Raw genomic sequence first — 27,096 nt, 5'->3', positions numbered from 1 at the left:
AAATTATTAAATATTGTTCCCATTCGTTTCCATCAAATTTTACAGTCTTTTTCCCCTCCAATTCATGGGTTAACATTCATATATGGGTCTCGGCGACAATATGGGGTATTTTAACAAAAGTTTGCAAACTTAATCTCAAAATTAAAATTGTTCTCTCATATTTCTTCCTTATGACAATTTTTATAAATTCTTTTAACTCAAGTTGGCATTAATATCAAACTTTAATCGATAGTTTTCAAACGAAAAAAAAACATTGCAAATCCTGCCTTAGATCACTGGACTACAATTTTCAAAATCAATATTGTATCACCGATTATTCTTTATTCCTTCATATACGTGTAATCATTACGAATATCCTCTATTTTATTCTTAAACAAACCAAGGCACTCTATATTGACGAAAACAAAAAAGAAAATAATAAAAAATAGTTTATTTAGGTAATACGAAAATTTCCTTTTACTGTATATAAAAACAATAAATCAACTTTTATACGACGTGTTCGTCGTTTACCACAGTTATATTTTCTTTTGTCTAACTCTGATGTAATAAAACAAAGAATTTATGACATAGAATATAAAGAAAATTGACAGAACTGGCGCAAATAGTCCAGCTAGGTGACGCTTCACTGCCAAGACCATCCTTCCGTCACGGTTGGCCGACTTGTTGTCGTCTGGCGCGCACGCGCCGCTCGTTCAAAAGTACGTAGGTCTGACCTAAGAAACAAAGATTTTTCTCATAGAAGGATAAAAAACTCTTTTATGTATTCCTTTGCACTAAAACAATTTCTTACTTTTCACAGCGAGGACCCTGGAAGCCATGTTGACAGTGGCATACGTTCGGCTTTTCACAGATTCCGTTATTTTGACATGGGGGGTTGCAAACAGCTGAAAACACCAAATAAATATAAAATAAAACAAGAAAGTCCACTAAGTAGACACTTAGACGAATTGATAGGTTTTTATTGACTCCTTATATGAGAACAAAATACTTACGTTTTTGGCATCGGGATCCTGTGTATTCAGGTGGACATGCGCAAAGGTAAGGTGAAATACAATGTCCTCGATGTAAACATGGTAGAATGCAAAGTGCTAAAATAGACGATGGTTATTAATCAGTACATACCTCTAGAAGAGAATGATTGTGTTTAATTGACAAATATAATAAAAGATAAATGCACTGTATAAGAATGACACACCTTTCTCGCACCGTTTGCCGCCGTATCCAGGTGGACATTTACAGCCTCTGTACCCGAGGCAGGACCCGCCATTTTGACATCCACCCCTACACGGCACTGAAATTAACAAAGAGTGGACATCGCACTTATCTGAGTGTTTTGCTGATACTAACTCATCTATACACCGTTATTGTGATACAAACTCACCTATACACCGTTATTGTGATACAAACTCATCTATACACAGTTAGTGTGATACAAACTCATCTATACACAGTTAGTGTGATACAAACTCATCTATACACTGTTATCCTGATACAAACTCACCTATACACTGTTATTGTGATACAAACACATCTATACACCGTTATTGTGATACATACTCATCTATACACCGTTATTGTGATACAAACTCATCTATACACAGTTAGTGTGATACAAACTCATCTATACACCGTTATTGTGATACAAACTCACCTATACACTGTTATTGTGATACAAACACATCTATACACCGTTATTCTGATACAAACTCATCTATACACCGTTATTGTGATACTAACTCATCTATACACCGTTATTGTGATATAAGCTCATCTATACACCGTTATTGTGATACTAACTCATCTATACACCGTTAGTGTGATACAAACTCACCTATACACCGTTATTGTGATACAAACTCATCTATACACCGTTATTCTGATACAAACTCATCTATACACCGTTATTGTGATACAAACTCATCTATACACCGTTATTCTGATACTAACTCATCTATACACCGTTATTCTGATACTAACTCATCTATACACCGTTATTGTGATACAAACACATCTATACACCGTTATTCTGATACTAACTCATCTATACACCGTTATTGTGATACAAACTCACCTATACACCGTTATTGTGATACAAACTCATCTATACACCGTTATTCTGATACTAACTCATCTATACACCGTTATTCTGATACAAACTCATCTATACACCGTTATTGTGATACAAACTCATCTATACACCGTTATTGTGATACTAACTCATCTATACACCGTTATTGTGATACAAACTCATCTATACACCGTTATTGTGATACAAACTCATCTATACACCGTTATTGTGATACAAACTCATCTATACACCGTTATTCTGATACAAACTCATCTATACACCGTTATTCTGATACTAACTCATCTATACACCGTTATTGTGATACAAACTCATCTATACACCGTTATTCTGATACTAACTCATCTATACACCGTTATTGTGATATAAGCTCATCTATACACAGTTAGTGTGATACAAACTCATCTATACACCGTTATTGTGATACAAACTCATCTATACACCGTCATTGTGATACAAACTCACCTATACACCGTTATTGTGATACAAACTCATCTATACACCGTTATTGTGATACAAACTCATCTATACACCGTTATTGTGATATAAGCTCATCTATACACCGTTATTCTGATACTAACTCATCTATACACCGTTATTGTGATACAAACTCATCTATACACCGTTATTGTGATACTAACTCATCTATACACTGTTATTGTGATACAAACTTATCTATACACCGTAATTGTGATATAAGCTCATCTTTACACCGTTATTGTGATATAAGCTCATCTATACACCGTTATTGTGATACAAACTCATCTATACACCGTTATTGTGATACAAACTCATCTATACACCGTTATTGTGATATAAGTTCATCTATACACCGTTATTGTGATACTAACTCATCTATACACCGTTATTGTGATACAAACTCATCTATACACCGTTATTGTGATACTAACTCATCTATACACAGTTATTGTGATACTAACTCATCTATACACAGTTAGTGTGATACAAACTCATCTATACACAGTTATTGTGATACAAACTCATCTATACACCGTCATTGTGATACAAACTCACCTATACACCGTTATTGTGATACTAACTCATCTATACACCGTTATTGTGATACAAACTCATCTATACACCGTTATTGTGATATAAGCTCATCTATACACCGTTATTGTGATACAAACTCACCTATACACTGTTATTCTGATACTAACTCATCTATACACCGTTATTCTGATACTAACTCATCTTTACACCGTTATTCTGATACTAACTCATCTATACACTGTTATTGTGATACAAACTCATCTATACACCGTTATTGTGATACATACTCATCTTTACACCGTTATTGTGATACAAACTCATCTATACACCGTTATTGTGATACAAACTCATCTATACACCGTTATTGTGATACTAACTCATCTATACACCGTTATTGTGATACTAACTCATCTATACACTGTTATTGTGATACAAACTCATCTATACACCGTTATTGTGATACAAACTCATCTATACACCGTTATTGTGATACAAACTCATCTATACACCGTTATTGTGATACTAACTCATCTATACACCGTTATTGTGATACAAACTCATCTATACACCGTTATTGTGATATAAGCTCATCTATACACCGTTATTGTGATACAAACTCACCTATACACTGTTATTCTGATACTAACTCATCTATACACCGTTATTCTGATACTAACTCATCTTTACACCGTTATTCTGATACTAACTCATCTATACACTGTTATTGTGATACAAACTCATCTATACACCGTTATTGTGATACATACTCATCTTTACACCGTTATTGTGATACAAACTCATCTATACACCGTTATTGTGATACTAACTCATCTATACACAGTTAGTGTGATACAAACTCATCTATACACCGTTATTGTGATACAAACTCATCTATACACCGTCATTGTGATACAAACTCACCTATACACCGTTATTGTGATACAAACTCATCTATACACCGTTATTGTGATACAAACTCATCTATACACCGTTATTGTGATACTAACTCATCTATACACCGTTATTGTGATACAAACTCATCTATACACCGTCATTGTGATACAAACTCATCTATACACCGTTATTGTGATACAAACACATCTATACACAGTTATTGTGATACTAACTCATCTATACACCGTTATTGTGATACAAACTCACCTATACACCGTTATTGTGATACAAACTCATCTATACACCGTTATTCTGATACTAACTCATCTATACACCGTTATTCTGATACTAACTCATCTATACACCGTTATTGTGATACAAACTCATCTATACACCGTTATTCTGATACTAACTCATCTATACACCGTTATTCTGATACAAACTCACCTATACACCGTTATTGTGATACAAACTCACCTATACACAGTTAGTGTGATACAAACTCACCTATACACCGTTATTGTGATACAAACTCATCTATACACCGTTATTGTGATACTAACTCATCTATACACCGTTATTGTGATACAAACTCATCTTTACACCGTTATTGTGATACAAACTCACCTATACACCGTTATTGTGATACATACTCATCTTTACACCGTTATTCTGATACAAACACATCTATACACCGTTAGTGTGATACAAACTCACCTATACACCGTTATTGTGATACTAACTCACCTATACACCGTTATTGTGATACAAACTCATCTATATACAGTTAGTGTGATACAAACTCACCTATACACCGTTATTGTGATACAAACTCATCTATACACAGTTAGTGTGATACAAACTCATCTTTACACCGTTATTCTGATACAAACTCATCTATACACCGTTATTGTGATATAAGCTCATCTTTACACCGTTATTGTGATATAAACTCATCTATACACTGTTATTCTGATAAGATATTATTCATTCTGTAATGTTTACATTAAGAACATTTTATATTAAGGTACGTATTTGATTTTGTTATCTTTTTCACTAATTAGTAATGGCAAGAAGAATCCTTCTGAAATTAGAAGGTAGATCTGGTGGGTAGTTTAATTAATGACAATCCAGTCTTCTTAAAAACCAATGTACATGTAGTGAATGGATTCAGAATCTACTCAGAATTCACACTGTAATACATGTACCTTAAACGAAGAGAAATCAGAGCTCTGTATTTCTTAAAAAGTACGTACAATGACACGCTATTTGTCCATCCCATTGGCCAGTGTCCAAGCACGTGATAATTGGAGGGTTTCTGATTGGTTGAATTCCAGGTCTACATTGGTAGCGGACTTGATCTCGATAAGAATAAGACCTTCCTTGCACTCTGATGATATTTATCATGTCTGTCACAGGGGGTTTCCCACAAAAAAATTCTAAACAAAAATTATCTATGTCAAAAGTGTTTCACTCATGCATTTTGAAAATACAATATTCTTCATATTATCCTTGCAAAACAAAATAAAAAATTACCGTTTACTAAATGTCTCATTTTATTTTACAAATTAAAAAAGATGCAGTTTTTAAAAAAAGGAATAAGTTCAAACTTATTCCTCTTTAACATGAATATACATTAAAAATACCGATAGTTGTATATGTAATTTTATTCTGCAAATTTTGAATTAATTTATCACCCGAAATATATTTATATAAACAATCATTTTATCAATTTAGTAATATGCTCTGTTAAGATTGCTATCCACCGTAAGTATTTGTCTACATGTATTTGACTAGCTTACTTCTACAATATCCGGTCGGTGTTGACCATTTCCCGTTTGATTGACAGGTAACATCTAAACTTCCGGCCGTCTCAAAACCACCCTTACAACTAGCTGATCTTGTTTCTCCATATGGAAATTCTTGGTTGAAATCTTGTGTATTTAAAACGCCGGTTTCTCTCGGACAATGTACAACTGTTTGGGGATAAAGAAAAAGGTGCTAATGACTTACAAACACAATAAAAGTGATGGTGATAAGCTTCTGTAAATTTACAAATACTAGTATTTAATGTGCTGTCCACATTAATACAATTTTGTTAAATTCAAAATTGTCAACTATAACATTAAAAAGTGACGAATAAGATACCAAATGTGACTGACTGATTAGATAAAATTTACATGTGAAACCATGAAATATAGAATAGTCGGTTATACTTTTTTATGCCAATTCGATATCAGTTTGAAGATCAAAAACAGCCAATAAAAAAAAAACACACACAAAAACAACCAACCAAACAAAAAATCCCCAAAATACAAATAATAAATCAATTGAAATTTACAAATAAAAACAATCAAAGCAAAAACAAACAAACGCATTAGCAGCACCACCTACTTTGACAGTTAGGAACGCTAGAACTCCACGTCCCAGAGGCTGTGCAGGCTATCGTCTTGCTACCCAGTAAGTCGTAACCATCAGAACATCGAAACACCAGAGAATCCCCAGAACGATACGTTCCGCTGTCAATTATAACATTGGGAGGAAGATCAGGTGCGGGACAAAGCTCCATTACACAAACCGGAAGTGAAGAATCCCACAATCCACTTCCTCCACACTGAATTCTATCGTTTCCCTGAAGAAAATACCCTTGCTGACATCGGTACACAGCGTAGGAGGAGAAAGTAGTTGATTTATAACTAACTGTAGCATTTGTAATCGATGGCGGACTTCCACAGTCTACAGGATCACAGCTAAACCGTTTACTCACAGACCAAACTCCAGTGTTTGTGCACACAGCTATAGGATCGCCGACCATCGTGTATCCATTGCTGCACATATAGGTCGCAAGAGAATTGCTTCTTTGTCCAGATACTGATACGCGAGCGTTAGGAATTTCAGGAGGTTCGCCACAAGTTATTAATTCACATCTAGTGACGTTACTGGACCATTTTGCGTTTGAACCACACACAATGGTCGCATCTCCTCTCATCTTGTATCCTGAATGACACGTATATGTCACAACGCCTTGAAAGAAGAAGTTGTTCCCTAAAATATCAGCGTCAGAAACTGTTGGAGGGGGTCCGCAATTAATTCTCTGACACAGAGGAGGAGGGTTGGACCAGGTCCTGTCGGCCCGGCATATGAGATCACTTGCACCAGTGAGTTCGAATCCCTCATCACAGATATAAGTGACACTGTTCCCGTAGGTGTACACATCGCCCACTATTACACCGTCCTCTATGGGAGTAGCAGGTCCACAGTCCACCGGATTACACGTGGGTCTAGCTCCACTCCAGGAACCTGTTTCAAGACAAGTCATTGAAGTTGATCCAGACAGAACGTAACCCGATCGACATGTATATGTAACGGCGCTACCGAATGTAATGTCTGTGAAGTGAGGATCACCATTCGCTATGTAACTTGGTTGTTCGCACTTGATTTTGGTACAAGTCGGTGCTGTTCCCTCCCACAGTCCTTTGCTGTTACACAATAATCTGCCTTGGACAGTCATTGTATATCCAGGTAGACAGCTATACGTTATTTCATCAGATGAATAATATTCGGTAGTATTGATGGAAACGACAGCGTTCGGGTGTATGGGAGGATCGCTACATACTACTCTTTGACAGTACGGTTTATTTCCGCTCCACTGACCGCTTCCAGTGCAGATTCTTTTGCTGTTCCCGACTAATTCAAAGCCAGTTGCACAAGAATATTGAACACTATCGCCAACATATAATTCATTGTATCGAACATTTCCATTACTAATGATATCAGGAATTGGACACGCTATTCTTTTACAGCTAGGAAACTGTGCGATACTCCAGCTTCCATTTGACAAACATGTTATATGACTCTCCCCGGTAATAATGAACCCTACATCGCAGAGAACAGATATATTGCTGCCAAAAGTTATTGAATCGCCAAGTACGTTTCCGTTCGCAATCGTTGGAAAAGATGAACATTGAACCTTTAAACATGTGAATGAGACGAGTGACCACGATCCACTTGCCTGACATTTACTTGTCAGAGAGTGGCTACTTTGGCTTCTATAACCCTCATTACAAGTGTATTCAACCACTGAATTAAACGTGTAAGTTGTATTCAATAGTTTGGAGGCAGAGTTTTGGATCACTGGTGGAGGTCCACATGCGACGGAAGCACATACGGGTAACTGACCCAACCAGGTTCCAGATCCTTGACAGATGTGCTCTGTGTCCCCTTCCTGAATCACAAAGCCTTCATTACATTTGTATCTTACCATATCGCCATAAACAAAATCGGCCCTGCCGTTGTCAAGAACAATACCACCGTAAATAGTGGGTGGAGAAGGACATCTAATGACCTCACATGTTGGATCTTCCTGGGTCCAGGTTTCCGCTGTGGTACAAAATCTTCCAACTGATCCAACAAGTATATATCCTTCATTACATGTGTAGGTAATGAACGAGCCTATATTTCTAGAAGTCATCTCAATTCTACCATTACTTATGATTGGTATCGGGCATTGCTTTACCCTACAAGTAGGCTCTATGCCTGACCATTCACCTGATGTTAAACAAGTTCTGAGTGAGTCTCCAATCATTCTATAATTTTGTGGACATGTATAATGAACATTACCACCAACAGTCAATGTGGAATATGATGCACTTAAAACAATTGTGTCGTTTGGTAAAGAACAGGAAATTCTTTCGCATACTGGGCTAGATCCGCTCCACGAGCCATTTTCGAGGCAAGTAATTATATCATCACCGATAAGTCGATACCCAGGCACGCAAGTAAATTGTAGAGAAGAGTTGAAATGGTTAGATGGTCCAGAGATAATGCCATTATCTATTTGAAACTTTCCAGAACAGTACACAATATTACATATTGGATTGGATCCGCTCCATGAACCATCTGACAAACAAACTCTTGAAGATGGCCCTGTAAGAGTAAATCCCGTGTTACATGTAAATACAGCGGAACTTCCTACTGTTATATTACCAACAACGATTTCCCCATTCATGAAATTATCAATATTTAGACTGGTCGTGTTGCATTCTATAGGGACGCAGTTGGGTGTGTTGCCATGCCACTGTCCATCTTCCTGAAACTGAAGTGTAGGGTCGCCAACAAGCCTGTAACCATAAAGGCAGGAATATGTAATGTTGTAACCATTGCTCAACACAGAAGCATACTCCACATTTGGTTTTTCCTTCACTTTAACACACACGGGGCTTCGACCGCTCCAAAAGCCACTTTCCAAGCAAGTCCTTTCTGACGCACCAAATAAAACATAACCACTGCGACACTGAAATGTCACGATTGAGGAGTATTCAGTCTTAAAGTTTGAGAAAATGCCATTTCTAAGATGAGGTCGAGCACAATGCACAACTTCGCAAATTGGGATTTCGAAATCCCATTGTCCAGAAATGAGACATTGTCTCCTGGATGCCCCGTTTAAGTTGTATCCAGGATCGCAAATATAGGTTACAACCGATTGGTAGGTCGATGAGTTGCCAAAACTTCTGCCATTTGAGATGACCTTGGTCGGGGTGTCGCATACAATAGGATTACATGAGGGGGCCGTTCCTGACCAGCTACCTGACGATAGGCACGTTCGTTGCGACGAACCAGTCATGTTGTAACCAATATCACATTCATAAGTAACTATTGAATTGTACAGCATACCAGATACATTTCTCTCTCCATTTAATATATCGTCCGGTTCCACACAAGACTTTGGGGTACAAACTGGTTCATCGCCACTCCACGACAGTGTGCTCTCACAACGCCGGAAGTCAGTGCCATTAAGCTTGTAGCCCGTGTTACAAAAATACAACACAACGGATCCAAGCGATCTGTCCTTAAAATCAAATCTCCCATTTTCAACTGGTAGAGGAATCGGGCAATCGTCTGCAGCGCATGATGGGACTTTGCTTGACCAAGATCCGTCGGGTTGGCAAACTCTTATTGATTCCGCTGTTAGTATATACCCTTGCAAACAGAAATACTCCACCCTGGAACCAAAGACATCACCAGTTGTAGTGTAGTTCCCATTTTGTATAACCTCCGGTGTTGGACAAGTTATAGCTTCGCATACCGGCGGTAACGGTCCCCACTCTCCGTTTGCCAAACATCTCAGATAAGAAAAACCGTTCAATCTAAATCCTGTTTCGCAAGTGTAGTTGACGGTGTCCTGGAAATAGACTCCACTGGATGTTTGATGGCCGTGGATAACAGGCGGGGGACTACCGCATTCTTTCTTTGTGCATCCGGGCGCTGAGCCAGACCACATGGCACTTGCTTCGCACGTGCGCTCTGCCTCACCTTGTAAATCATACCCTGGATAGCAGCCATAGGTTGCTATACTTCCATATGTATCGCCATTCTCTTCAAACACACCATTTTCAATAGTCTCCGGTTGGCCACATGAGACAGGGGAACAAACAGGCGCAGTACCACTCCACTCCTTGTTTGACTGACAAACACGTGAACCGTTTCCTCTCAGGACATACCCATAATTACACTTGTAGGATGCCACGCTTTTAAACGTATAAGACAAAGAAGTAACATGTCCGTTTGCGATTAACCCTGGATCTCCACATTCCACAGGTAAACATTCTGGGGGTGAAGGATCCCATGATCCTTCCTCTAAACATTCTATAACATTTGTCGGGCCAAAGAGTTCATATCCTGGGTCACAGTTATACGTTACACGACCAAGATAGGTCAAACGCCCAATGTCTGAATCGGAGTGTAGAACTGTAGGTGGGTTAGGGCAGGTAACAATTTCGCACACAGGGATGTTGCTCTCCCAGTGACCGTTTGGTAAACAACTGATCTGTCCTGTTGGATTAACTTCAGACAACCGAAACCCAAAATTACAGGTGAAGGTCATAGTGTGACCGACAGAGTATTCGGCTTTTGTATCTTGGGCCACGGCATTAGGGACCGAGGGCGTGTGTTTACAAGTCTGGGGGTCACAAGTAGGCACACTTTGGTCCCAGGTGCCGTCCTTTTGACAAAAAACAAAATCATGATCGGTTAGAAGTTTGTATCCCTCTCTACAACTAAATATCACCGTATCACTTGCCTTGTAGTGTTGTTTAGAGGGTGTCGATATGGTATTTTCTGACAGAAGAGGAAGGGTACACGTAATTTCTACAAAAGAAAAATTCAACATTTAGCTCAAATACATTATTTTGGAGTTCTGCCAGTAAAAACTAAAACCATATATTGATATTTAAGTGTGTTAATGAGCTATATGTTTTATACGAGTCCTTGATTCTTTCACCGATCAACTCTTTTGATACCTTTTTAAATGTTTTTGTGCAAAAAGCTTACCTCAATCGTATTAAAATTAGACCTCTATGATTCGCTGTTCGAGACATACAATGTAACAAGCATAGGGGTGTATTGCGCTCACCTTCACAAGTTGGAGTGCTGCCCTCCCAGGTACCGTTCTCATTACAGTAACGCCTCTCGGGGCCCCTCAGCCTGTAGTTGTTGTCACAGGTGTAGCGGATCGTGCTCTCGTAATCGTACCTCCCTCCTGTTATTATTCCATTAATGAGTCTTTCTGGATACCCACATCTCACACCTGTTATAAAATTAAGAAATATTCTCATCCTCATTATATTTCATGTGAGTTTAAAACTATGACGATTTCAATTGTCATTCATTTATTTCAATCTCAACACCATTGCACAATGGTACACAGAGATTATAATGATACAATATGTGGTATTTCTTACTAATTAACCATGCGTGAGAGAGAGAGAGAGAGAGAGAGAGAGAGAGAGAGAGAGAGAGAGAGAGAGAGAAACATATACAACTCTGACTCGTTAATACAAATGTGAAGTATGGGGGAGAGCACTATATTCCACTCCTTACATGAAGTCAATTCATCATAAAATGAAACATAACTTTTTTTGGTCGAGTCTTGTTTGACCCGAACCAAAGATGCACCTACGTAAACACTGAAAGTCCGCCCCGCTCCATTCCCCCGTAACCAAGCATTGTCGTACGTTCCGGTCCAAGAATTCAAACCCCCGCAGGCAGGAGTAGGTTACGGTAGCCCCAGGGTCAGTAGAGGAGAACTCAGCATGTGCGTACACAGGAGTGGCGGGCACTGGGCACCCTGCTCAGAGAGAAACGCGAGAGTAAGTCAAGTTGAAATGCTTTTAATTAACTTTTGCCGCTGTATAAATTTACGAAGTAGCCATATAAATACGATTTTATTCCAGGGCATGACACTAGTCTACAGCCGTCTTACCGTTAACTCGGAGCATGTCGTTTTACTGGTCTCTGCTGAAGCCAGAAGCATTAGTGATTGCCTTGTATATTGAAGCAGTCGGTATGGAAGCTTGCTATTCAGTCGTACATAGATCAGTTAAGTCGTCAAGCAATTATATACATGTATTTTATGTTTTATGTTACTTATATCTTACATGCATTAGGTTAGTGGCACGTGTTTGTCACGCCATGTTTATGAAAACGCATTTTGTTTTGCAAAAATTACAAAGGAAAACGACGTTTTTTTCGATTTTTACTTTTTTTATTTTCTACCCGGGGACTATATTAAATTTACATGAACTTGCAATGCAGCACATGAGTGACATTTTACATTATAACAGGAACTTGAAGATACAATTATGGATCTGTGACTTTTTCACTTTACAAAGTTTTCAAATACATGTAATGAGACGGAGCTCTGCTTTCACACATATATCACAGTCACGCTTGAGTAAATAAACAGATACCGTTTGTGTCACCCCCGATTCATTCATATACCACCTCATTCCAGACACTGAAGTTACACAAATAAATAAACAAAAGTTATAACACTATAATTTTCTAATATTTATAAAGTCTTCTATTGTTTTTTAGACACGGATGCATTTAACTTTTTTCCCTGTTAAAATTCTTATCAATGTTACACAATTATAGCAATACTATTGAAAGTTTGGGCCTCTTTGTCTAACATATTTAGATTCTATTTAAAATCGTGGTTTTTGCAAACTTCAAACTTTACATTACATGTAGCTGATCAAATTGATTTCCACGAAAAGCTGTAGGTTAAATATCCTACACTCTTACATATATATAGTATATTACAACGAATAAGATGACAATTAATACAAAAGCTTTTATATTCATAATATGATAATGCATAATTTTACATTTAACTTCAAAAAATGTACATGTATATACATATATAAAACATGCATGCGTCGCTCGATTTCACACCATTATTTCGCAGTTTCTGACAAGAGGATGAAAAATATGCAATGTAGTTCAAGCACATAATATAAAATACAATCATTAATAATTAACACTTGTTTGACTGGAATAGCACAGCCCTGATGTTAGCGTTACCATTCAAACGTTCTCAATCACTCGTTACCTTCACAGAAGTTGGAAGGTTCCGGCCTCAGAGCGCCATGGAGCCCAGTCTGGATGTCCACCCAAGAAATCACGTTACCTTCGAACTTCTTACACGAGACTTTCATGTTGTCTATCTCGGTGAAGGTCAGTTCCCTGTCCCAGACATTAAGGTGGGTGATCTGGCCTACAAACGACTCGGCGCTGTTGTAGGATCCGTCGCTATCCTGTTCTTGACCAATCACAAATGTCCCACCACCTAGGGGTCATAGGGTCAAAATGTTAAATCTCCGAAAGATTTATCATAAACAACGTTATGGCAAGTTGGATTACACAGAGGCGGCGAGATGTTAGTAGATAACAAACCTTTGATGACCTGGCCAGGGGCCAGCCCGTACCCAGTGTCGAACGTCACCCCGTCTTTGTAGATCTTCCACCCTCCTCGATTTGATGACCACGTGAACACGATATGATGCCATTCCCCGTCATTGGCATTCAGGTCAGTGCTCACTTGTTGGTTGTTCACATATACAACAAATCTACAACATACAAAACATTATCGGCCGTGTGTCAATATATAGAGACTACATCCTCGTAAACCCACCGTCAGTCTCGCTAACTTTAACTGAGGGTGGTTCAAATCGCCGAATATTTCTCGCTCTCAAAAATAAAATCCATGATCTTTTCTGATTTCATGTTGTTTCCTCACATTTTCATGTCACCAATTAAGATGATTCATAACTGTAAGAAAAGTTCGAGTTGCTAACGGTCAGTGAGAGTATGCGAGGCTGCCTGTTGGTTTCCGATAACGTCATAGACAGAAAACCCATTAAAATTGATGCACATACCCATCATAACTTGTTAGGGTAAAGGCATTGTCCATTTCTGGACTCGATGCATAGGAAAATGGAGTTCCCTGGTTAATGACGTCATCTGTTCTCATCCAAAACGAGACGGTTGCCGATGCCAGGTCTTTGTCGATAGTGGTAGAAGTGTAATTAAAGGTTCCGGCGAAGGGGAAGTCTAACAGATACTCCACTTCAAGCTCTGATAAAATATTAATACATAACGCTAGCTTGTTCTTGATTTCAAAATAACATCAGCGAGGGTCCCGTCCCTACCGATTTACCTCTCTCACATCTTTCTCCGATGAAACCTTTCTGACAGTGACAGGTGAAGCCGTTCACATGGTCCTCGCACCTGCTCGCATTCAGACACGGGTCGGGACTGCAGTCATCGATGTCCACCTCGCACTGCTCCCCAGTGAAACCCAACATACACTGGCATCTGAATAAAAGAAATGTATTAAATTTGATAATCTGCAGTTTCGGGCAGAAACAAGCCAGTTCAAGAAATGTTTACATTCTTATCCTCAAATGTACAAGATGGCCGCACATCCCCCTTAATAAAGATAACAGGGATTCGAGCATTGGTCACTTTTGCATGTAGTTTTCTATGTTTTTGTGCTACGGCTTTGAAATCTTAAAGTGGAATAAAATACCCGTCAGGAGAAAGTCACTAAAATTAACATTAAATGATTTGATTATGAAAGATATAATGATGAATAAACTGTGCACGTCGCAGAAAATGCGTACGTTTAGGTTTAAAAATGAATACCTAAAAAATTAATTCAGTAAGTTACAACATAAGCCTCTGCGGGATTCGAACTCGGAATGTGCGGATCACCAGGCCGACACTCGGTTATTGGGTAAGTTACATAATGTCGTCTATAAAATCCTTTAAATAAAAGTAAAACGAAATGTCGATTCGATCAGAGGTCCGCCATTTTGTGATGATCCACATCTATAACCTACTGCTCCCACACTCATATCATAACAAAATCTAACCGATATGACGCCGTTCCGTCTTCACATGTGCCGCCATTTTGACACGGAACGCTTCCACAGTCGTCATGGTTGATTTCACAGTTGGTGCCCCGGAATCCTGTAGGACAGGTGCAGTTGTACCCTCCTAGCCTTTGCTGACACACCCCGTTATTCAAGCACGGGGAGGGGGTGCAGAAGTCAACTGTTGTATTACAAGTCGGCCCTGTTCAAATGCAATTATTTAACAACGTTATTCAAGGAATGTGGAAGTTTCCAATCAAAAGCATTATTTATTGAGTGATATTCAGACCTTTGAAGAATTCCGGACAGCTACAGGCGAAGTCATTGGCTAGATCCTGGCAAGTGCCGTTGTTCTCACATGGCATGCTGATGCAATCGTCTATATTTATCTCACACTTACTTCCTGAATTTTAAAATTAATATTATTTGTTTAACTAAAGGTAAATAGCATCGTTTTAGTTCAGATTTCCATATTTGGAAACATTCAATAATGAGTTTGGCTGTTTTAGGATGGATATCCACATACCTGTAAACCCTGCGGCACAGGTGCAGGTAAAGTTAGTGAGGTGGTTGTTGCATTGTCCTCCATTTAAACATGGCGACCCTTCGCAGTGGTCCAAACGGGATTCACAATATAAACCTAAATGTACAAATGTTTTTTCCCAGTCAAGTTCTGTTCTTGTTACTAGTAGATAAATACGTGATGTCACTCTCACATACATCTAGATCTTGGTACAACTGTACAAGGAACCAACAATTACGCACATGGATTACAGAAACTAGCGAAAGATTAAAGAGGGAAAACAGTTTGTAGTTTTATTTGTACCTTTATATCCTGGAGGACAGTCGCACGTGAATCCTATCAGCTTTCTCCGGCAGGTGGCGCCATTCTGACACTTGCTCTCGAAGCAGTCGTTGTACACTACTACTTCCGGTTCGTCCGCCTGTAGCTGGTTATCGGAGATCGCTTTGGAACCTTTTAACCGAAAGTATTGAATTCAATGTCTACCAAAATAACGTAAATGCATGTTTTAACATTTAAATATAGTGTAGCCGAGTGACGTACCGCTGCAGTTCGTGACGTCAGTAGACGCCGTGAACATCGTCAGTGCTTTTCTGGGACACTCATAGCAGACTGTCTGTCCCGGATCTGACTGATAAGTTCCCTTGGGACACGGGAAGCAAGGCTTCAGTCCGGAAGAAGACACGTAACCTGGCTTGCAGGGCTCTGTAATGCAATCGAGAACGAGTCTCTATTGTGAATTCAGGGTAATAAATAACCTCTACCATATCCCTAGCCAAAGACAATTATACATGATATGACACGGGAATGTGTGTATCTTATTGTTTTCTATAATAGCATACATCATAAGAACAAGATACGTTATAATGCAATGCGGCATAAAATCAATCAATACACAGCGATACTATAAAGTGACGCATTATACAATATACTCTCATTTGATGAGACAATTCGATTCCATACATGATATAATACGAAATGATACAATATTATTATGATTTGAAAAACAACGAAACTTTATGTGACACTATTCTGTAAGAATGAAATTACTGCGTGTAACTATACTAAGAGTTAATCATAAATTCCACTCATTATCTGTAGTAACTCCAGGACACACCTTCACACTTTTCCAGCACCCTGGATCCCCTCCGTTTTGTGGTTGTTCCAGGTGGACATTTTACACACGTGGTCTGTCCATACTCCTGTTGATAAAACCCGACCTGACAGGTGGCGCACCGCTCCAGCCCGTCCCATGAGTAGGTGCCCGGCAGACACTGGGCTAATGGGGGCCATTAAGGTAGAACCAAAATTGTTTATTATTCATCTGTGTTCAATGGTATATAGGCAATGTTTTTTTAATTCGTATTTCGCATCGATCAAAGAGAAAAAGATATATCAACAATTTATTTGTCATATTTTACAACTACAGAAGGCCAGATTGTTTTGTTTATAAGTTGTACCTAAAATTAACATTGCGCTATATATAGAAACTATGATATAAACCCCCCCAGAAATTATAGATTATATCTCTGTCTGACCTTTGCACTCCTGTTCAGACTTGGAGTTGTTGTGGTCTGTCGTGGTGTTGATTGGACACACTAGACACGCCACACTGCCCTCTAGCGGCTGGTATGTCCCAATCGGACAGCCGGAACAGGATTTAGAGACGACGTTGAAAAATGTCCCCACCGGGCACTTCACTGTTTGTAATTAATGCGAAATAAAAAAAAAAGATTTAAAGAAGAAATATGAGATGTTTGATTGGTTTAAATGAAATTAAAATATCAATTTGGTTTTTTCATTTTTTAGAGACTTAATATGCCTTATTCCGTATTAGTTATTTGTCTTGTGGATAACTTCTGCAGGAAATACATAAACCTTGATATTGTTTGATTATTTCATATATACATGTATAATGTACTAAACCAATGGTTATTAGTAACCAATATCATTAACCACAATATCTATTAATGCTCCATCCATGATACTTTTTTCTCTTTTCTGTTGTTGGATGTAAAATAACTACTCACCACAGGAGGTGTTGACCAACACCCCTCCCTCCTTACACCTGTAGCGGGGGCCCGCCTTGCTGATGGTCAGATTGGCGAACTTGGCCTTGGTGCCGCCCACTTTGATGTCCAATGTTCCCCCACCCCCCTCCGTCTTCACCACCGTCAGCATCCCCTTGAGCTGCTCCGTGACCTCCTGTGTTTGATTGGCTGCCGGTAGCTGCTGGGCCTTTTTCTGGTACTGACCTAGATAACGGACAGAGAGAACCAGGGTAAGGTGCAGAAAACACAGGTGCATAGATTTTAGACACCATACAAAATGTAAGCATTAACGTCAAAACTGTCATTGATTCTCTGTAAAACAATTGTTTTGAGATGAGATCAATCTTTGAGAGCAGGCTTGCCTCTAACAATGAAGTCAAACGTGATTGAGCTGGCGACGTGAGCGTCAGATCCCCCCACGCTATCTCCGGACTCCTTGGACACGATCCGGACAATGTCACGCCGTCGTCTTCGTCCCAGAATTATCTTGATTCGGTTGAAATCTAAAAACAATCAAAACAAAAGGCAAGCGTGAAAATATTTTACAGATATTTTAAATATTATAGTACCAATCATAAATGACCTTGACCTTCGTCCTCCTCTTCACAGGTCGCCTCCATGTCAGCCACCTCACAGATCATATTAGCGGCACACAGACCGTTTATCTAGACGTGGAAGAGAGAAAACGGTAATACACCACCATGATTAAAGATTATTGATCAAAACGTTAAAAAATACACTCAGCACAAAACTCATTTATAAAAGCTTGTAGTAAGTAATGGTGATGTACTAGTCTACATAGTAAAGAAGATAATTTATTTTAGCGTTACAGAAAAAACCGCCAGTATACGGCTCAAATATTTAACGATTTATCTTGAAAGTGAAAAAAACTAAGTACAAAGACGTTTATTTAAAAAAAACATAAAAAAGGGGAACGTCTATATTTCACTAAGCTCAGAAATTATTTTAAAAAAAGGACGTCAAAAAGCCAATTATATCATCATTAAAGATATAACGTCAACGTACTACTCATTACGAAGATCAATTTATCAAAACGTTACTGAAAAAACGTCAATGTTCTAATTGGCTAGATATACTATTTATCTAAACGTTAAAGAGAAAGCATCAATAAACCGCTCATAACAAAGACTATTTTTATCTTAACGTAGGAGAGATTAAATCTATAAACCAATCAGTACAAACACCATTACTCTAAACGTCAATATTTTAATCGGGTAAGTGGCTTTTATCTATACGTTAAAGAGATTATCTAAACCTTATCAAGAACGTCAAAATGCCTATCAAATTTGACGTACAAATATACGAGTTATCTAAACGTGAGAGACATTTAACGCTTACCATAGAACGTCATGATACCATTTAGCACAAATGTCATTTATCTAAACGTCAGTACTTACCACACCAGAGAGAGTTATCTGGAAGTCCGTTTGGATCTGGTTTAATACTAAATGATCACGACAGGGAACTTCTGCTATATATGTAATGGAGGCCGGGAGCTCTATACTATTGGTCACAGTTTTAACTACAATGAAAATAAAATTAAAATCTAAAATTGAACCTGAATCTTGTTTTTAAAGGCCAATTACAGTATATATTATAAATGCATTAGATATTAACCTGAGCAGTCTGAGTAAGGCATTTTATCTTCAGGAGTCCACACATTATCATAGGCGCAGAAATAAAGGTCGGCGGGTGGTATGGCGAAGGCAAACCCTTCATTGCACGACACATTACAGTATACCCCCTCCGCTGTCTCGTAGCAATGCCGTCGTCCGTTCACTGGCTCTGGGGGATACTGACACGGGTGAGCTAAAATATAAAAAAAATTGCGATTGCAAGAAATACAAAGGAGCATTTATATTGGGTTTTATTGTTCTTACAACTGTACCTTGAACTGATATAATTTTAACTTTTTGCTTTATTTTTTCCGATTATTCACTATTTTTAATTGAAAAAATCATCAAAGTATGTTGACACAAGGACATCTTACGTATAACTTCGATTTCCAATTTACAGGTACTGTTATTTCCACTCTCATCAGACGCTGTGTAAATAACTATGGTCATCCCTCTCGGAAACAGTCCAGGCGCATGCGTCCTTTCCACTTTCGGTGTCTCCCCAGAGTTATCGCTAAATTGTGGCTCATCCCAGATGACTTCCGCATAAAAAGTGGATGACACGGTAGGATTTGGGGAGAAACAACTGTCAACCCTTGGAGGGGTAACATCTACCAAACACAATATGTACATTGAGAAAACGGACCAAACAAAGTTCCAGTGACGAACAACGTGTGTTGGCTGTTCACTGACCTGCTATGTCCACGGAGAACCTGCATTTTTCCCTGTTTCCGCTGAAGTCCTCGGCTATGTACTTGACGTAAGTCAGACCGATGGGGAAGCGTTTGGGCGGCTCCACGGCCGGCACCGCCGTCATGATTGGGAGAAGTCCGGAGTTGTCCAGCGCGAGGGGCACCTGCCAGTTGACCTCTACTGCATTGTCGTCGTCAGGCGCCACCAACTTAATATCCGCGGGACAAAGCAGGAAAGGTGGAGATTTGTCTGTGGATTGAAATTAATCTTTCCTTAAAAACATCAGATATGTAAATCCCATCACACACCACACAAAGAAATTAAAAATTCACATTATCTATTTCCCTATAAAAATTTTGATTAGTTTGCTTTCAATCGATTGCTGCAAATTCTACTTGTGTACCTTCACATCGGCTCATCTCGCCGAAGGACTCGGGCGCCCACATCCCCTCCGGCGTACATTGTTTCCTCTCCGGACCCACTAACGAGTACCCGGACAGGCACTCCACCTGGCAAATGGTCCCAAAGGACACCTCTTTAGCCGTACAGATAAGGGGCTTCACCACCCCGTCCCTGACCTGGGGGAGGGGCTGACAGGTGATCTCTGTAATCAAAGGGAAAAGAGCAGTGTCTATACATGAGACTAAGAGACTGACATAGAGGGAACACTTCTTATCAGGTTAATACCTTTATTAGATTTTATCAAAATTTTCCATTAAATAATATAGTTTCATAAATCAATTAAAAAACAGATTTAGTGTGCCAATATGTCAATAACGATAAGTTAATCGAATGTATTGAATATGGAGATGATGTTGTGGCCCTTCCCTCTTAAATGTACGGGCCATCTTAACATTGTTTATCAAATTGATATCTCTGGCAAGACTGTGTTAAGCTGTTTACTGAAGTGAATCGCCTTAATAATGAAGCCCATTTTGTTGTTCTATTTTTTACATACAAATGTTTTATTATTTACACTGTCGTCTTCATTAATTTGTTAAATTTTAAAATGCCTATATGCTCACTACCTTGATTAAGCCTGTCTGTCTTGTGTCTGTCTTGTGTCCAACTTGTGTTTGTATTGTGTTTATTTTGTGTCTGGCTTATGTCTCTCTGGTGTCTAGTATATTGTGCCTATCTGATGTATTTGTCTGGTGTCTCATAGTGTCTGTCTAGTGTCTATCTGGAGTATGTCTAGTGTATGTTGCCTGATGTCTGTTTTGGTATCTGTCTAGTGTCTGTTTTGGTATCTGTCTAGTTTTTGTTTGGTATCTGTCTGATGTCTTTTTGTTATCTATCTAGTGTCTGTTTGGTATCTGCCTATAATGTCTGTTTTGGTATCTGCCTAGTGTCTACCTAGTGTCTGTCTTGTGTCTACCTAGTGTCTATTTTGTGTCTATCTTGCGCCTGGCTTGCTCCTGTCTTACCCTTACAGCGGGTGGGGATCCCCGTCCAGTAGGCAATGGCCAGACACTCCCGTTTCCGGGAGCCCACCAGCTTGTAGCCCGTATCGCACGTGAAGCGGCAGACCGTGGAGAAGGAAAAGTCGTCACGGTCACAGATCATGTTCCCGTGTTTGGGTGTAGGTAATGGCGGACAGGTCTTCACTGCAGCAATAGATAATGAGGGGTTATATCATCACAACTTCTCATTAGCCAAAGAGGCTTTAACATTTACCTTAAAAACCACTATAAATTATGTTCAAAATAAAGGCCTTTTGCTCGACTTGTCACAGAGTAGTTTATGCCTATCGCTAGTACGGAAATCAGTTGACCAATCACTTAGTACGCAGTGCTTACTGACACACTCGGCCTCCTCTCCTGACCAGACCCCGTTCTCCTGACAGATCCTGAGACTGTTCCCCCGTAACTCGTACCCAGGCTTACACTTGATTCCACAGGCCGCATTAAACACGCTGTCACAGTAGTCGTTCACGAAGTAACCATTGGCTGGTTTCTTCAACTCGGGACAACGAAGCACTGCAACAAATGACCATGTAACTAATATTTTTTTCCATGCAAAAATAGGTTGGAAAATTGACTAAAACAAATAAGGTGTGATTGGCTTTACCTGAGCAGCCCGTCCCGTTGAAGGTTCGGAAACCTTTCTTGCATGAACACTGGCTCACGTGCGTGGCCCCCAAAGCTGTAGACTGGTTCTCATCTGGACATTTTTTGCACGTGGATTCATCGCCCAGAATTTGATTGTCTTTATACGTACCCGGTGGACACGCTGTTATGAAGGTGAATAACAAACTTATTTTTTTTTCAATTCAGATTTAATTCATTATATTGAAATTGACTTTGTTGAAGTTTCAGAGAATTAATATGGTTTTTTTTTAATTTAGAAAAGTGAAAATGTGGCTTTTGCTGTCATTACTGTATTTTTTATCTACCGAATAAGAAACGGCACCTGATGACATACCTTTAGACATCTTTGATTATGTATCTATGTACAACACAACAAAATAATGTTGATCATGATAACGTTTTATTTTTACTGTGAATTTGAAACTTACGGAAGCATTCTCCATAGAGTCCGGTCCCGTAGTATCCCTTCCGGCAGAGACATTCAAAGTTACCCGTATAGGTGCCACAGCGGCAGGTCGCCATCTTGTCACAGCATGGCGACCGATTGATGCAGAGATGCTCACATTTGTCTGTCCTCTGTGTCACGTATGAACCTGTACCCAAATCTACATAGAAATTTATAAAAGAAATATTGAGGACCACTGTTTGGGATACATGTGAATTGTTCATGTATGTTTCTTTCATGTTCGCCATGTATATTTTAATAGATATACAATATAGCCCGTGTATATGTACATTATATGTATATGTACATGTACATTTAAAATGCATGATCACAAAAATGCGAGATTTCACTGCAAAAGTATTCTTAATTCTGTCCACAAGCATTGGAATTGATTTCTTTCAAGTGAAATTTCATTCACAATTAATTATCATTCTTGAATATTTGAACCTGCAATAAAAAAAACATAACATGCCTTCGTGCAGGGCCCGGCGAGCCAGCGCCTCGAACTCTTCAAACGTGTCCAGGATATAGCACGTCTCGTTCTTGGGGTCGGACGCCATGTCGTGAAGTTCCCGGACGTTCCCGTTCCGGATGCCAAACGTGAAGATTTTGACGCCGATGTCGCGCAGATACTTTGCTTCCGACCTTGGGTCGCCGCCATTGGAGAATCCATCAGTGACAAGGAATATAGCTTTCTGGGAGTTTCTCCTTGATGTTCTCAGGACCTCCTGAGAAATAAGGGTTAAGCATATGAGAGTTCTTAAAGAGACAACGTTTAACGTATTTGTCTTTCTAATTTGCCCCAATGATAACGATTTTTACGGAATTTTCCAGCATACCCTATGAAAAATCACTGCAGCCCTTATGTGGACGAATTATTGGCCTTGTGATAAATCTTTGAACAATCTTGAATCTACACCTTACAATGTGATGTTTTAAATTGCGCCAGATTGTCTTTTGGTCAGAATTTGCTCATATATTACTAAGAGTCATGATAGTTTTAAACTAGAAAAACCGCTGCAAAGGAGAAACTTTATTTTTTTTCACATACGTCGAGGACTGAACACGATTAAATCAGTAGACTCATTGGGGCTTTCAGCGTAAGTGAAGTGAAACACCTCACTTATTGTTTTTGTTTGTTCTAGTGTCTTATTCATAAAACAGTCCGCCAAATCTCAGCACCAGTTATAGTTTAACGTCTACTGCTGTATGAATGATAATTTGAAAGAATTAATATTGATGATTTTTTTTTAATACTCCGGGGGAGGAGGAGGGGGGAGGATCCGAGACCTATTTTCAATAATTCTACTATTTAATTTAAGAAATTTGAATTTTCCGGGGAGGGGGTGTCCTGCCCCGACCCCCACCCTTCTAGATGCGCGCATGTTATGATTGTGGCATATCTATTGATTGTTAGAACTTTCAAACATATCATGGAAATGAAGAAAGGACAAGTTATGAACCTCCCAAATTCCTATTTCGACCACTTTTTGCCTAATATTTCGATAGTCAGAAATATCTGTGTGCCCGAACTACATTTATCCACTAAAATGAGAAAAAACACTTTTTCTGTTTTGAAATGTCACATCTAAAAGTTTTTAATACACAACCAAAAACAGAGAGTCTACAGGGATTTTGCAATGGAAACGACATGAAAAATACCCGGATGACAATGTTGAAAAATTGCGCGAGGTGTCTCTTTTTACTGCTTTGAGAGGTATGTGTATTCTCGCTAAAATTCGTCAAATAGTGACGGAAACAGTTCTATAGTCTGTCCCAAGTTATAATTGCTTCCATCATTTTTTAATGATTCTAAATTAAAATACACATACCTGGGAAAGAAATACAGTTGAAATTGATAAAATGGAAAATATTTAAGATATCTTTATTGACATATTATCATATTACACTCATAAAAGTTCACTGGAACGAAAACAATTTTCTTACGAAGATTTATAATGGGAATCGTTTACACCATTCGGGACTCACTCGGAACCCTTTCAAAATTTTTAATGTTATCATCCGGGCTTTTAATGGTTGATGCAATGCAAACTCCCCGTAGATCTAGACTTTCTATTTTGGATTCTGTATTGAAACATGAATCGGTGGAAGGGGCCTTTCAAAACAGATAATATGGGCATTTTTCTAATTAGTGGATGAATCGTAGTTTTAGCACAAAAGGTAGTTATGATCGAAATATCCAGCGAAAAGTGGTGGAAGCAAAAACTCGGAACAGAGTATAGTATTGTCCTTTCTGATATATTTCATTTTATCAAATCAAATATACAACATGACTACTTAGTCATGTTGTATATTTTATTTGATAAAATGAAATATATCAGAAAGGACAGTAACCTTGGGCAGACTGTAAACTGGCTAACAACACGGCAATGCGCATATAGAGTGTGACCCCTTTCTTTAAGCAAAATAATTCATAAAATTAAATTCACGTATCACACACGCTCAGATTTCCCTACATTACATGTAATGTGTACACTACAGACAGTTCCGGGATTTAGTTTGTTCTCTACATCATTAATTTTCATTATTTTATCGTCTAGATTTGTCGTAAACACCAAAAAAAACACAACAAGTTCCCCTTTAAGTACAATTATAAATGAATCGTAGAATGCTTAGTTTTTGCCCGATTTCTGGTTTTAGATTCTTCTAGCGAGAGAGTCCGATGTTATCTAACCTACAGTGAAATCTACACGCGTGGAATTTCCCTGGGATGGGGACTAATGTGTTTACTGAATATATTCTCGTCGTCATGCGTCTGACGTCCGTCTTCCAATAACAAAACTTTTTTCCATATTCAATGTCATAGTTTTCATTTAGATAAATTCCTATTTTTAAATATATAACCTAATCTAATTTTGAGGTTGAGAAGGAAAGGGATGGCGCAACATTAATCTCAATTATTTGAATAATTCACCTGATTCTTTTTATCTTAGAGCATTAACAATGAATCCCTGTAATCTGTTTGAAGTTCTTACCTTGGCCTCCAGGAATGCTCCAAGGGTGAACGTCCCTCCCCCGACGTACTGAATGTTAGGGACATCTTCCTCCAGCAGCGTGCACTTATTCTTGTCTTCCAGCGGCTGACCCACGTAGTCAATCTGCTTCAGGACGCGACCTTTGGAGGAAAATGTGATCACACAAACTCTCGTGTGGTTTGAATCGACCGTGAAGTCTGCCAGCAGCTTCCGGACGAACTTGATCTCGTACTCGAAGTCACGGCGCCCAACGCTTGAGGAGCTGTCCACCAGGAAAATTATATCCACTTTCTTGTTACTCACCCGCCTTAACGCCTGGATGTGACGCTTCAATACAGGCCCCAACGTGTCCACTTTACTCTTTGACGCGATTTCTTCCTTTGTTCGCCGGAGAACCGATTCATTGCTGATAACGTCTGCGTCGTCATCGTCCTGGGCAGACGACAAAACACAAAGGTTAATGAATAGGAAACAGAAACAGGAAACGTTCCATATCCATAAGGAAACATACATTGCCGAGCTCAGAAATGAGATCGTCTGCTACTTGTTTCCAGAGCGCGGACATTTGATACCATTGAATGTAGGGAGAAGTATCGCGCTTTCTGAGGGGGGAGATGGACGTTATCAATGACTGCGAATTAGCCTGGCATTTCAACACTGATTTTCCCACTGATAATCAGATCTGTAAATTTTTGAAACATCGTAGAATAAATATTTACATATGTTACGCTGCGTACGTTTTTGTACGTGCGAGGAACAGTGATGTCTGACCTTGTTTCCAGGGCCTCACCGGGAAAAAATACGCGTATAACTGTACTGTTATGATAATCCCTCAGCAACACGAATTATATGAGATGCCCGTCTGGTTGTAAAGACCACTAATGTTCGTTAAATTCGGAATTCATAACTTTCATATTTTAGAATACATGTTATCCATTGGCCGTGGGGGTGGAAGAAGTTAGGGGTGTCGATTGATGTTACTGATGTATAATGTACATACATTTACAAAGCATGTTGGGTGATTGTTTTGTTTAAAGAATGATTTGACGATAGCGTCATAACTGTCACAAACCATTCGCATTTTTGAACGAAGAAAATGTCGAAACTCAAGAATTTAGAATGTCAGATCTAGAGCTAGCAGACATGAGACATGTCGAAAGCATTTCGAGTCATTGCGTCACACGGAAACCCCGCTCACAGACACACAGACAAGGTGGTGTCTATATGGACAGTATGATCCATGGATCATTATATCTATATAATTATGTATATGTATTTTCTAATATATATATTAATATTAATATTAATAATATATAATAAATTATGTAAAAACTATACTTTATTTCTATTATATACTACCGGTAATATGTAAAAATACATGTACATCAACCTTTATATATGATTTTCTCATGATAAAAAATAAACTTTCCTAATAATACACATAAAGGCTA

At 38.8% G+C, this 27,096-nt stretch overlaps 1 protein-coding gene across 2 annotated transcripts; it reads right to left on the bottom strand.

The window, feature by feature from the left end:
• Positions 1-414: 414 nt before the first annotated feature.
• Positions 415-26,444, bottom strand: LOC128166209 (sushi, von Willebrand factor type A, EGF and pentraxin domain-containing protein 1-like). Of its 2 annotated transcripts, XM_052831214.1 has the most exons (34): positions 25,646-26,444; positions 23,122-23,377; positions 22,633-22,809; positions 22,185-22,346; positions 21,914-22,093; positions 21,542-21,721; positions 20,518-20,718; positions 20,115-20,363; positions 19,796-20,032; positions 19,423-19,614; positions 19,203-19,327; positions 18,374-18,449; positions 18,147-18,287; positions 17,764-17,988; positions 17,272-17,433; positions 16,851-17,012; positions 16,277-16,438; positions 16,037-16,186; positions 15,737-15,850; positions 15,500-15,613; positions 15,211-15,412; positions 14,493-14,650; positions 14,212-14,410; positions 13,730-13,902; positions 13,386-13,622; positions 11,952-12,119; positions 11,406-11,579; positions 6,389-11,140; positions 5,797-5,970; positions 5,251-5,433; positions 1,196-1,291; positions 993-1,088; positions 791-884; positions 415-713 (listed from the first exon to the last, which is right to left on the bottom strand). In XM_052831214.1, exons 1-34 carry the CDS (start codon positions 26,156-26,158, stop codon positions 623-625), a joined length of 10,575 nt encoding a protein of 3,524 aa, XP_052687174.1. In that variant the 5' UTR covers positions 26,159-26,444; the 3' UTR covers positions 415-622. The 2 variants fall into 2 exon arrangements, with proteins under 2 accessions (XP_052687174.1, XP_052687175.1); XM_052831215.1 differs by lacking the exons at positions 5,251-5,433; positions 5,797-5,970; positions 6,389-11,140; positions 11,406-11,579; positions 11,952-12,119 and having other exon boundaries at positions 25,646-26,441.
• Between the last annotated feature and the right edge of the window lie 652 nt (positions 26,445-27,096).

This window comes from Crassostrea angulata, chromosome 10, assembly GCF_025612915.1.
Source record: "Crassostrea angulata isolate pt1a10 chromosome 10, ASM2561291v2, whole genome shotgun sequence".
NCBI lineage: Eukaryota > Metazoa > Mollusca > Bivalvia > Ostreida > Ostreidae > Magallana > Magallana angulata.
The sequence above is the reverse complement of the archived record's forward strand: the minus strand, read 5'-3'. Positions and strand labels throughout refer to the sequence as shown.